The 14256-nt window shown below is 40.1% G+C and overlaps 1 protein-coding gene across 2 annotated transcripts in view; it reads left to right on the top strand.

Moving 5' to 3' along the window:
* Positions 1 to 14256, top strand: part of ENPP3 (ectonucleotide pyrophosphatase/phosphodiesterase 3) — a 214116-nt gene that overhangs the window by 146817 nt on the left and 53043 nt on the right. For both annotated transcript variants that reach the window (XM_069726011.1, XM_069726012.1), the window contains exons 15-16: positions 2084 to 2211; positions 4177 to 4243. In XM_069726011.1, the coding sequence (XP_069582112.1) occupies positions 2084 to 2211; positions 4177 to 4243 (195 nt within the window). The remainder of the gene's footprint in view (positions 1 to 2083; positions 2212 to 4176; positions 4244 to 14256) is intronic.

The following is a 14256-nucleotide window of genomic DNA, read 5'->3' as shown; positions in this document are numbered from 1 at the left end:
ATCAGCTGACACCAGCGACTGGAGGTGAACTTTATTCCTCTGATCACAGCTGCGGGCTCACGCTGCCTTTTGAGAGTGTGGGATCCATGGCTGTATGACCAGCAGGGATAATTTCACCGCCGATCAGAAGTGGTGTTTGTCGCTCTATCATGCACATGACAGTGCGACAGACACCTGGTATTCAGGCAGCCGAACCCAAACAGTAACATGGACTTCCTGGTGACGCCCATGTTTGGTGTCCGTGCCCGAACAGTAGGTGTTCGGTACGGACGGCAAACTTTACTGTTCGGGTTCGCCAATCTCTAAAATTAACCTTTTCAAATTCCTTTTCAGGAAGAAATAATAACTCTTATGTTGACCCAGACAAATTTGTATGTCCATCAATTGTTTACCCAAAATCCGATGTCATCATACCCCAGATGGACCCCTGCAAATGCAGCAGAAATTATGACATTTTGGGGCATTGTGCTGCATTTGGGTATAATCAGAAAATCAGAGCTTTGTCAATACTGGAGTACTGATATACTCTACAGCACATTGGTATTCCATATGGCCATGACAAGGACATGATTTGAAGCGATTCAAAAATATTTGCATTATAGTGATAATGCACAGTGCCCTCCCCGAGATGATCCTAACTTTGATCGTCTATATATAACATTGGGCCATTAGTTGAACACTTCAGCAGAAAATTTGCTGAGGTGTACAACTCCCAAAGGGACATCTCTATAGATGAATCTCTGGTTCATTTCAAAGAGAGGCTAAAGTTTCGAAAATACCTGCGCAGTAAGCGGGCCAGGTACAGAATTAAACTGTTCAAGCTCAGTACCTGTTGCTTGGTGTTTCAGCTGTGTGCAAATCCTCATCCTCTCCTATTTGGTTTACCTTCCTTTTCTCCCATGTGTTCCTCTCTGTTGTCTGTGTGTGCATATTTGTATGTTTGGTTTTTCCCTTTATCCCTGTTTGTCCTATCTTTTTTCTCTGGTTTGTGTATATACATGCACTATTACTCCCCGCTTCCCTGGGTGGGGGAAGGGGACAAATATAGGGCCGATTCAGGAGTTCAGCAAGGTACATGGCTCCGGCGTCTTCACCATCAGAAGTAATCCAGGGAGCAGGGATAGCCAGGGCACCTCTATCATAAGGGACAGGGAAGGAGCCCCTGGCCTCAGGTAATCCGACAACTGAGTTGTGACAGGGGCCTTGGAATGGAAAGGATGAATGTTAATAAACCATTTTGCCTTTTGATGCCATTCTACATGAATTACTGAAAAAATATTCATGTAGTTAAACAATAGAACAATTAGGCAGTACACCAGAGTCTGAGTGTCACAGAGCAAACAAAGACAAACTGGAAAAAAAGTGCAAATTAATTTTTACCGTGTAATACAGTTATAATACTTGTCATCACATTGAAACACAAAAGTACTTAGAGTTTTTTTACTTTAAGAAAACTGGATCCAAAATGCTTTTATACACATAACATGAGAAGCAAAGCAGGTACTCAACTTCACCGAGCTCAGCATCGGGGCTCTCCATCTCTATTTCAGTCTCAGTGTTTTCCCTGCAGTGGTGACATAATGTCGACAGCTCACATCACATCGTTACTGCAGCCAATCATTAAGCTCAGCACCAAGGCTAATGTAGATGGCGGGAGCAAGTTGGCTACAGTGGTAACGTCAGGTTGATAGCTCACATAACTTCTGCAGCCAATCAGTGAGCTCAGAAAACACAGCTGATGTAGACGGCGGGAGTCAGCAGCCTCAGTGATTGGCTGCAGTGGTGATGTGAGCTGTCAACGTGACGTTACCTCTGCAGCAAGACACTAAAACACTGGGATCAGATCAGCGGCAGAGAGCCAAAGCCGGACCCAGGGAGGGTAAGGAACTGTTATGGTGCACATGTAAAAGGGTTTGGGGTCCACTTTGGCATCACTTTTTTTTCTCTGGTTAACATGTTATTATTCTTACATTACTTTTGTATCACATTGTGTTTAGAAGTGCTAAGTAATATACTTTAGAATGATCATTAGCATTGCCTTGTTTTTCTCTAACAATGAATTTTACATAATACTTGCTTGCAGTGCCGGAGGACGGTACAGCATTTTAAACCTTACATGAAGTATGACCTACCTAAAAGATTCCATTACGCCAACCATATTCGAATTGATTACGTTCATCTCTACGTGGACAGACAGTGGCTTGTTGTAAGGTACAATATAAAGAGAAAAGAAAACCATAAGTGTGTTCTATCAGAAGCTAGTATTGATGGGGCTATGGCAGCTTGTACCCTCTTCATGGGCAAACCTTTTTTTTTATAGATGCTCAAGTGACCTTTTTTCTTGCATTTTCCAATACATTCCAGTACCCAAAGTTGTATATATATATGATCTCTCTAGGCCTCTGTAGCTGGGGAACTAAAAACCTTGGGGCAAATCAAAGCTTTTAAGTGACTTTCCGCCAAGTGCAAATTTTGTCTATTACCATTTTTGCCCCCTAATTTGTGACTTTTTTCCCCTCTTTCCACTTTTAAAAAGTAGAAAGAGGTGGAGTTTAGGGGAAAAAAACAACCTTTGACAAATTAACAATATAAAAGTAAACGGATTTGCATTTCATTACAGATTACTATGATTTATGCCACAAATTGGTGTAAATTAAAAACAACAAAAATCACTTCCACTTTCCCCTTCTCCACACCCCTTCTGGGCAATCACATAGAGGAGGGACATCTATGCTTTTGGGCGTGGCAACTATGACTCCTCAATTCTCGTATGTACCTGTAAAAAAATGAAAAATGATTTCACTATGTGTTTCCTGCAAGGTTCACATTGAAGCTCTGTTGCTCCAGTGGCCCCCAATATCAGCAAGCCAGACAGGCACGCTGATTGTAAATTTATTTCAATATCAAATAAAAATGATTTTCATGTGCTGAGCAGGGCCCCATAGGCCGATTCCTACTGTGCCTAATCGGTAATCTGGCCACTGCTCTGTGGGTATCACTGCGGGACCCCTTTTGCAGGTACATGAAAGTAAACAAGCTCTTATTAACATCTTATATTGTCAATTGACTCTCATTGTAAGCAATTTATCAGCTCATGTAAATGCACCCTTACTGATAATGATGACGAATAACTGATGCTGGAAACCATTATTCTTATCCATTGTGAAGGAAAAAAAATGACAGTTTTGGGATTGTATAGGGACACATTCCATATATAAGGGTAATGGTAACATCTAGTTGTCAATTTATACATTTCCAGTAAGTATAAATAGAGGAACGGCACAATGAGAAGTTTTAAAATAAGATACTACAGAACTATTATTTTGTGAATAATAAAAGGGTTCATACTAGCGCAGACTAAATCACAGAGAGACCTACAGGCCCTTCTTAACCCCTTCACGACATATGACGTACAGTTATGTCATATGTTGTGTCCCTGCCTTTGATGCTAGCTTGCACACCGAGCCCGCATCTTTCCCAGCATATGATGGCTGATTTACGGTAATCAGTCATCGCCTGCCTCTAAGAGCTGCGGATTGAGCCGAGCTCTGCCCGCAGCTGTTAAAATGTTAAATGCAGCTGTCAGTCTGACAGTGCCAATTAGCTTGCTTTGGCAGGGGGACATGTCATTCCATCCAACCATCGGCGCACCCATGACGTGATCACTTGCCATAAAAGTCACGGAGAAGACACCTGTGCCTGTCATTACAATACTCCTGTGGAAGCTGGCATTCATAAAAGATTCATAAGAGATGCACTCCTATGTATAGTGTAAGTGTTCAGACAATCACAGCTTCAAGACCCTAAGGAGACTAACAAACACTGAAAAAAGTGAAAAAAAATTTTTTTGCAATTACCTGCCTGTTAGTGTGTAAGGTAACTTTTTTGTTTTTTTATAAACTCCCAGATATACCCTTTAACAATCAAATCTAAAGTGTCTTGTAATCAAAACATTACTAACTGCAGTAACCATACGTCACTGATGTAGAGTTTGTATGTTCTTCCTGTGGGTTTCCTCCGGTTACGCAGGTTTCCTCCCACACCCCAAAGACATACGGTACCTATAGGGAATTTAGATTGTGAGTCCTGTTGTGGACAGTGGTGATGATCTGTAAAATATGATGACGCTATATAAGCAAGTAGAAATAACATTTTACATAAATTATCTTTCGACAGGAACGATAAATATACCTTTTGTGGAGGTGGCAATCATGGTTACGATAACGAGTTCAAAAGCATGGAGGTACTTTACAATACTTCTATTATTGATCAATGATGATATCTAATATATAAAGCTGAATGTGTGTGTGTGTATGTGTGTATGTCCGGGATTGGCATCTGAACCGTCGCAGCTACAGCCACAAAATTTTGCACAGTCACACGTCTGAACCCCGAGAGCGTCATAGCTACGTTGTGAGGCGAAATTTTAACCCCGCGCGTTCCAATTCACCAAACAATTTTGCCCCTATCTACATAATGGGGAAAAAAGTGAAAGGAAAAGTGTTGGAAGCGTCGCAGCTACAGCCACAAAATTTTGCACAGTCACACGTCTGGACCCTGAGAGCGTCATAGGCTATGTTGTGAGGTGAAATTTTAACTCCGCACTTTCCAATTCACCAAACTATTTTTCCCCTATCTACATAATGGGGAAAATTGAAAGGAAAAGTGTTGGAGGCAAATTGACAGCTGCCAGATGTGAACAAGGGGGATTTAAAGAATGAGAGCGATGGCCCAAAAGAGTATATACCGTACAGTTGCTAAGGTGGGGCCCCGACATGAGATACTCACCACACATGGGGATATGAACACACACACAAAATGCGCCACACACTACCACGTGCTTGAACACATATACCACCCTCAGCACACATTTCACCACACATACACCAACCTCGCCACATAAAAGTCGAAACACAAAAGTCGCCGCTCAAAACTCACCACGCGCAAAACTCGCCACATGCAAAAACTAGGCTCACGCAAAACTCGCCACAAGTGCAAAACTCACCTCATGGAAAATTCGCCACACGCAAAACTTGCACATGCGGAAAAATTGCCACATGCATAAAAGTTGCAACACATGCAAAAGTTGCCTCACACAAAACTTTCACATACTCAAAAGGCACCACACAAAACTTGCCACGCGCAAAACTCGCCATGCGCAAAACTTGCTGCACACAACTTGCTACACTAACCTGTCACATGCAACTCGACACACAAAAAGTTGCTACACGCATGTTGCCACACAAAACTCATCTCACAAAAGTCGCTACATGCATGTCGCCACACGCAACTCAACACACACAACTTGACAAACGAAACTCGCCCTAAAACACACACAAGTCTGGTATTATCCTTCAAAAATAAAAATCTGATTAATAAGCAGACAAACTACAACAAATGTACCATATAGGAAATACGGCAGCTGTCAGTCACATGACCTGTCTATTATGTGTATGTGTGAGCTAATATATACTGCCAGGGGGAGGGCTTCCTGTTGGCTGGGGATTTATCAGGCTGCCAATTTAGCTTACAAATACTGAGGTAAAAATACTGAACAAATAACGTGTGAATGAGGTCTAATACAGGAGGAGATGACACACAGGTATATACTATATACAGGGGAGATGACACACAGATATATACTATATACAGGAGAGATGACACACAGGTATATACTATATAGAGGAGGAGATGACATACAGGTACATATATATACAGGAGGAGATGACATACAGGTACATATATATACAGGAGGAGATAACATGCAGGTATATATTATATACAGGAGGAGATGACACACAGGTATATACTATATACAGGAGCAGATGACACACAGATATATACTATATACAGGGGAGATGACACACAGGTATATACTATATACAGGAGGAGATGATATACAGGTATATACTATATATAGAAGGAGATGACATTCAGGTATATACTATATATAGGGGAGATGACACACAGCAGGTATATACTATATACAGGGGAGATGACATACAGGTATATACTATATACAGGAGATGACATACAGATGTATACTATATATAAGGGAGATGACAAACATGTATATACTGAGGTGATGAGGTGAAAATGAGAGGTGTGAGGTGAAAATGAAAAGGTGTGAGTGCAAAATGAGAGGAGTGAGGAAAAATAGTGGCGTGATCAGAAAATGACAGATGTGAGGTTGAAATGACAAGTGTTAGGGGGAATGAGAGGAGTGAGGGAGAAAATGAGAGGTGTGAGGGGGAAAATGAAAGATGTGATTGGGAAAATGAGAGGTGTGATGGGAAAATAAGACAAGTGAGGTGCTATAACTAACCACAGATATTTACTATGCCCAGGCAACGCCGGGCTCTTCAGCTAGTTTTAAATATATGACATTCAGGTTTTTTAACTATTTTTAAACCACTGTATAAATTAAACTTTTTACAAATCTCTAATACACTTTTGGGTGGAATCATGAAGGCTTGTGCATTAGGTTAATGGCATAAAAAAGTTGCAAATTTAGTCACACATCAAATTTTTCCTAATCTTTCCAATTTTATGCCACTCTTGTCAATTTTGATATGTGTATGTGAAAGTGGGCTTGGTTAGCAAGGCTAATAGGTATAAGCCAGATTTGTAAATTACGTCACAATTCTCACTCCATGAAAAACTGAAGAAACGTCTATAGACAGAAGTGTATTTTATGATCAGTATATGGACCAGAATGCCCGAACTGACTGCAGGTTGTCTGAACAATGCCCGAACCAACAGACCCGTTTACATACAGTATATGAAGCTGTGAGTTTGGATTGGTCGGTCCAGTCATTGCAGTCCATATACGAACTGTAAAGTACCCTTGTGCGTACTCCGCCTAATGCTGAAACAAGCATTTTCTTGTGATTATATTCATGGATTTTCGGTGAGGATCCCACGCAGAAGACTAATCCACAAATGTTCATATGGCCAAAAACAGCTCCTTTGAAATAAGGATGGAATAATAATGCCACGCTGATGGCATACAGATGATGCATCCGTGATATGACAAACCTGCGAAGACTTCAGTGGGTGGTTTACTTCACACTAAATGTATTCAAGTTGACTTACATTTATCAAGCAACGTTTGTCAGTTTTTACTGCAAACTGATCCTCAAAGTCGCAAAATGTCCAAAGTTGTCACTTTTTATACCATGCTATAAGAATGTGTTTTATCACGAGGGTGTGACTAACAAAATTTTGAGAGATTTAAGAAGTTTTACAGAAAATGTTGCAAATTTTAGCACAGATCTGCACCGTCTAATAGGAGGTGTAGATTTCATTTTCTGATATTGGACAGTCTGAAAAGATGCCACGTTATTTAAAGGAAAGCTTTCATAAGAAACGTTTTGCTTAAATCAGTGTTTTGAGTTAAATAAATATATTTTTTGGCAAAGTTTATTTTTTTCTTATCACAATTTGTATTAAAATGAAAAAGAATATAAATCTTGCAATTTTCACAGTGGCCCTCTAGGATTTTTTTAGGCTCATATTTCCTACTGTTTCAGAAAACAACACATGTAGAAGCCAACTTCATATTTTGTATTGAAGTGTCTAAGAAGCATGTGCAAAAGTGATTAAGATTGGGAGGGGAAGCACAGTCATCCATAATATCGCCTATTGTGATAGTGGATCTTTTATGATCAGCTGTGTATAGAAGTGTTACCTGACAGCATAATGCTTCCTCTACTAATATGAAAAAACTCCTGTAAACAGTTCCTGAAAGTGTTATGCATCTGCCTCAGCTCAGCAGGGCTTTATCATCTTCCTCTATGGCTGATGGTCTCTGCTGTGCTCTATGCGAGGTTTTACAAGTGGCCCCCCATGTGATTATTTGCCTAGACCTCATGGTTGTGTTTGTTTAACCATTCACCACTACCTGCTACGTACTAGATTTCCCGTGTCCTGTCTGCCTGCCACTAGGGTTGAGCGAAACGGGTCGAACATTTTCAAAAGTCGCCGACTTTTGGCTAAGTCGGGGTTTCATGAAACCCGATCCGACCCCTGTGCGGGGTCGGCCATGCGGTACGCGACTTTCGCGCCAAAGTCGCGTTTCAATGACGCGAAAAGCGCCATTTCTCAGCCAATGAAGGTAAACGCAGAGTGTGGGCAGCGTGATGACATAGGTCCTGGTCCCCACCATCTTAGAGAAGGGCATTGCAGTGATTGGCTTGCTGTCTGCGACGTCACAGGGGCTATAAAGAGGCGTTCCCGCCGACCGCCATCTTACTGCTGCTGATCTGAGCTTAGGGAGAGGTTGCTGCCGCTTTGTCAGAAGCAGGGATAGCGTTAGGCAGGGTCCATTAACCACAAAACCGCTTGTGCTGCAGCGATTTGCACTGTCCAACACCACCCTCGGTGTGCAGGGACAGTGGAAGTTTTTTTTTTTTTTTTTTTCCCCTCAGCGCTGTAGCTCATTGGGCTGCCCTAGAAGGCTCCCTGATAGCTGCATTGCTGTGTGTACGCCGCTGTGCAAACCAACTGCTTTTTTCAAAGCACAAATCCTCTTGTTCCTTCCTTTCTGCACAGCTATCTTTTTTGTTTGTCCACACTTTTTATTTCATTTGTGCATCAGTCCACTCCTTATTGCTGCCTGCCATACCTGGCTGAGATTACTGCAGGCAGGGAGATAGTAGCTGCCTGCCATACCTGGCTGAGATTACTGCAGGCAGGGAGATAGTAATTGTAGGACATTCCCTGTTTTTTTTTTTTTGGTGGGAGATTAAGATTGGCAATTTGGCATTTCTGCTAGAGTGCCATCCCTGTGTGTGCCATCTCTCTCACATAGTGGGCCATAGAAAGCCTTTTCATTTTTCTGTATTTTTTTTTGTGGGGTGTATAAATTCTCCCTGATAAAAATACAGTGGGAGATTAATATTGGCCTTTGGGCTTGTGTGCCAGTCCTGAGTGTGCCATCTCTCTCACAAATAGTGGGCCATAGAAAGCCTATTTTATTTTTTTTTGGGTTTTATAAATTCTCCCTGAAAAAAAGGGAGATTAATATTGGCCTCTGGGCTTGTGTGCCAGTCCTGAGCGTGCCATCTGTGCCAGCCCTGAGCGTGCCATCTCTCTCACAAATAGTGGGCCATAGAAAGCCTATTTAATTTTTTTTTTGGTTTTATAAATTCTCCCTGAAAAAAAGGGAGATTAATATTGGCCTCTGGGCTTGTGTGCCAGTTGTGAGCGTGCCATCTGTGCCAGTCCTGAGCGTGCCATCTCTCTCACAAATAGTGGGCCATAGAAAGCCTATTTAATTTTTTTTTTGTTTTATAAATTTTCCCTGAAAAAAGGGAGATTAATATTGGCCTCTGGGCTTGTGTGCCAGTTGTGAGCGTGCCATCTGTGCCAGTCCTGAGCGTGCCATCTCTCTCACAAATAGTGGGCCATAGAAAGCCTATTTAGTTTTTTTTTTGGTTTTATAAATTTTCCCTGAAAAAAGGGAGATTAATATTGGCCTCTGGGCTTGTGTGCCAGTTGTGAGCGTGCCATCTGTGCCAGTCCTGAGCGTGCCATCTCTCTCACAAATAGTGGGCCATAGAAAGCCTATTTAAATATTTTTTTGGTTTTATAAATTCTCCCAGAAAAAAAGGGAGATTAATATTGGCCTCTGGGCTTCTGTGCCAGTCCTGAGCGTGCCATCTGTGCCAGTCCTGAGCGTCCCATCTCTCTCACAAATAGTGGGCCATAGAAAGCCTATTTTTTTTTTTTTTTGGGTTTTAGAAATTCTCCCTGGAAAAAAAAAGGGAGATTAATATTGCCCTTTGGGCTTGTGTGCCAGTACTAAGCGTTCCATCTCTCTCTCTCTCTCAGTCAGTGGGCCATAGAACGCCTATTTTTGGTTTTATTTGTTTTCTAAATTCTCCCTGAAAAAATCATTTTATTTTATTTGGTTTCTAAATTCTTCCTGATAAAATCATATTTTTTTTATTATTTTTTTTTCTAAAGTCTCCCTGAAAAAAAAAAAAAAAAAAAAAAACAGTGGGAGATTAATATTGGCCTTTCTGCTTGTGTGCCAGTCTTGACTCCTGGGTGCGTCATCTCTCAGTCAGTGGGCCATAGAACGCCTATTTTTGGTTTTATTTGTTTTATAAATTCTCCCTGAAAAAATCATTTTATTTTATTTGGTTTCTAAATTCTTCCTGATAAAATCATATTTTTTTTATTATTTTTTTTTCTAAAGTCTCCCTGAAAAAAAAAAAAAAAAACAACCAAAAAAAACAGTGGGAGATTAATATTGGCCTTTCTGCTTGTGTGCCAGTCTTGACTCCTGGGTGTGCCATCTCTCTCTCTCTCTCTCTCTCTCTCTCTCTCTCTCCAATTGTGGTCCATAGAAAGCCTATATTTTTTTTCCTTGATTTGGGTTCCAAAATCTACCAGAGAAAATAACTATATCAATCATTGGTAGAAAAATATTGGCCTCTGGGCTTGTGTGCCACTCCTGACTCCTGTGTGCGTCATCTCTCAGTCAGTGGGCCATAGAACGCCTATTTTTGTTTTTATTTGTTTTATAAATTCTCCCTGAAAAAATCATTTTAATTTATTTGGTTTCTAAATTCTTCCTGATAAAATCATATTTTTTTTATTATTTTTTTTTCTAAAGTCTCCCTGAAAAAAAAAAAAAAAAAACAAACAAAAAAAACAGTGGGAGATTAATATTGGCCTTTCTGCTTGTGTGCCAGTCTTGACTCCTGGGTGCGTCATCTCTCAGTCAGTGGGCCATAGAACGCCTATTTTTGGTTTTATTTGTTTTATAAATTCTCCCTGAAAAAATCATTTTATTTTATTTGGTTTCTAAATTCTTCCTGATAAAATCATATTTTTTTTATTATTTTTTTTTCTAAAGTCTCCCTGGAAAAAAAAAAAAAAAAAAAAAAAAACAGTGGGAGATTAATATTGGCCTTTCTGCTTGTATGCCAGTCTTGACTCCTGGGTGCGTCATCTCTCAGTCAGTGGGCCATAGAACGCCTATTTTTGGTTTTATTTGTTTTATAAATTCTCCCTGAAAAAATCATTTTATTTTATTTGGTTTCTAAATTCTTCCTGGTAAAATCATATTTTTTTTATTATTTTTTTTTCTAAAGTCTCCCTGAAAAAAAAAAAAAAAAAAAAAAAACAGTGGGAGATTAATATTGGCCTTTCTGCTTGTGTGCCAGTCTTGACTCCTGGGTGCGTCATCTCTCAGTCAGTGGGCCATAGAACGCCTATTTTTGGTTTTATTTGTTTTATAAATTCTCCCTGAAAAAATCATTTTATTTTATTTGGTTTCTAAATTCTTCCTGATAAAATCATATTTTTTTTATTATTTTTTTTTCTAAAGTCTCCCTGAAAAAAAAAAAAAAAACAACCAAAAAAAACAGTGGGAGATTAATATTGGCCTTTCTGCTTGTGTGCCAGTCTTGACTCCTGGGTGTGCCATCTCTCTCTCTCTCTCTCTCTCCAATTGTGGTCCATAGAAAGCCTATATTTTTTTTCCTTGATTTGGGTTCCAAAATCTACCAGAGAAAATAACTACATCAATCATTGGTAGAAAAATATTGGCCTCTGGGCTTGTGTGCCACTCCTGACTCCTGTGTGCGTCATCTCTCAGTCAGTGGGCCATAGAACGCCTATTTTTGTTTTTATTTGTTTTATAAATTCTCCCTGAAAAAATCATTTTATTTTATTTGGTTTCTAAATTCTTCCTGATAAAATCATATTTTTTTTATTATTTTTTTTTCTAAAGTCTCCCTGAAAAAAAAAAAAAAAAAACAAACAAAAAAAACAGTGGGAGATTAATATTGGCCTTTCTGCTTGTGTGCCAGTCTTGACTCCTGGGTGCGTCATCTCTCAGTCAGTGGGCCATAGAACGCCTATTTTTGGTTTTATTTGTTTTATAAATTCTCCCTGAAAAAATCATTTTATTTTATTTGGTTTCTAAATTCTTCCTGATAAAATCATATTTTTTTTATTATTTTTTTTTCTAAAGTCTCCCTGAAAAAAAAAAAAAAAACAACCAAAAAAAACAGTGGGAGATTAATATTGGCCTTTCTGCTTGTGTGCCAGTCTTGACTCCTGGGTGTGCCATCTCTCTCTCTCTCTCTCTCTCTCTCTCTCTCCAATTGTGGTCCATAGAAAGCCTATATTTTTTTTCCTTGATTTGGGTTCCAAAATCTACCAGAGAAAATAACTACATCAATCATTGGTAGAAAAATATTGGCCTCTGGGCTTGTGTGCCACTCCTGACTCCTGTGTGCGTCATCTCTCAGTCAGTGGGCCATAGAAAGCCTATTTTTGTTTTTATTTGTTTTATAAATTCTCCCTGAAAAAATCATTTTATTTTATTTGGTTTCTAAATTCTTCCTGATAAAATCATATTTTTTTTATTATTTTTTTTTCTAAAGTCTCCCTGAAAAAAAAAAAAAAAAAACAAACAAAAAAAACAGTGGGAGATTAATATTGGCCTTTCTGCTTGTGTGCCAGTCTTGACTCCTGGGTGTGCCATCTCTCTCTCTCTCTCTCTCTCCAATTGTGGTCCATAGAAAGCCTATATTTTTTTTCCTTGATTTGGGTTCCAAAATCTACCAGAGAAAATAACTACATCAATCATTGGTAGAAAAATATTGGCCTCTGGGCTTGTGTGCCACTCCTGACTCCTGTGTGCGTCATCTCTCAGTCAGTGGGCCATAGAACGCCTATTTTTGTTTTTATTTTTTTTATAAATTCTCCCTGAAAAAATCATTTTATTTTATTTGGTTTCTAAATTCTTCCTGATAAAATCATATTTTTTTTATTATTTTTTTTTCTAAAGTCTCCCTGAAAAAAAAAAAAAAAAAACAAACAAAAAAAACAGTGGGAGATTAATATTGGCCTTTCTGCTTGTGTGCCAGTCTTGACTCCTGGGTGTGCCATCTCTCTCTCTCTCTCTCTCTCCAATTGTGGTCCATAGAAAGCCTATATTTTTTTTCCTTGATTTGGGTTCCAAAATCTACCAGAGAAAATAACTCCATCAATCATTGGTAGAAAAATATTGGCCTCTGGGCTTGTGTGCCACTCCTGATTCCTGTGTGCGTCATCTCTCACTCAGTGGCCCATAGAAAGCATATAGTTTGTTACATTTGTTTTCTAAATTCTCCCTGCAAAAATCTATTTTTTTTTTTTGGGGGGTTTCTAAAGTGTTCCTGAAAAAAATAAAAATAAAAAAAAAATAATAGTGTGACATTAATATTAACATTTGTGCTTCAGTGACAGTCCTGCGTGTGGGGCATCTCTCTAATTTGCAGCCACCAAAAAAAGAGTGTGTAACATTGGGCCTGATTTTCGCTGTGGTCTCACCAACCTGTAAAGGGGTAGCTAAATCATACTGAAGTTATAGCTCACCGTGTAAGTTGTGTGACTGCAACAAATAACGTTAGTTTGGTTACGTTTTTAAAACAATGAGGAAGTCTAGTGGAAGAGGTCGTGGCCGGGGGCGTTCATTGTCAGCTGGTAATGAGGGTAGTGGTAGTGGTGGAGCATCAGGTGGTCGTGGGGAAAAAAATATTGCACCTAAGTCTGGAGCTGTGGAGCCAGGTTCGTCGTCCGGCTACACAAGGCCTCGAACGCTCCCTTTTCTGGGATTAGGAAAACCGCTTTTAAAGCCGGAGCAGCAAGAGCAAGTTTTGGCTTATCTTGCTGACTCAGCCTCTAGCTCTTTTGCCTCCTCTCGTGAAACTGGTAAAAGTAAAAGCAGCGCGTCGTTAGTGGATGTTCACGGTCAGGGACAAGTCACTTCCTTGTCCTCTTCAGCAAAAACAACAACAGAGAAGAATGCAGCAGGCGACACAACGGGTTACTCCATGGAGCTCTTTACACATACCGTCCCTGGCTTAGAAAGTGAAGCAGTTAACAGTCCATGCCCATTACAAATTGAATCTGACATGGAGTGCACTGACGCACAGCCACAGCCAGACTACTATGCTGGTCCTTTGACTCAGACCACAACATTGCCCTCGCAGGGTGCTGATCAAGAATCAGACCCTGATGAGACTATGTTGCCCCATCACGAACGCTATACCACCGAACGACACGGTGACACAGACGAAGTTGCGCAGGAGGTACAAGAAGAGTTATTAGATGACCCAGTTCTTGACCCCGATTGGCAGCCATTGGGGGAACAGGGTGCAGGCGGCAGCAGTTCTGAAGCAGAGGAGGAGGAGGGGCCGCAGCAGGCATCAACATCGCCACAGGTTCCATCTGCCGGGCCCGTATCTTGCC

Source organism: Ranitomeya imitator, chromosome 5 (genome assembly GCF_032444005.1).
Source record: "Ranitomeya imitator isolate aRanImi1 chromosome 5, aRanImi1.pri, whole genome shotgun sequence".
NCBI lineage: Eukaryota > Metazoa > Chordata > Amphibia > Anura > Dendrobatidae > Ranitomeya > Ranitomeya imitator.
The sequence above is the reverse complement of the archived record's forward strand: the minus strand, read 5'-3'. Positions and strand labels throughout refer to the sequence as shown.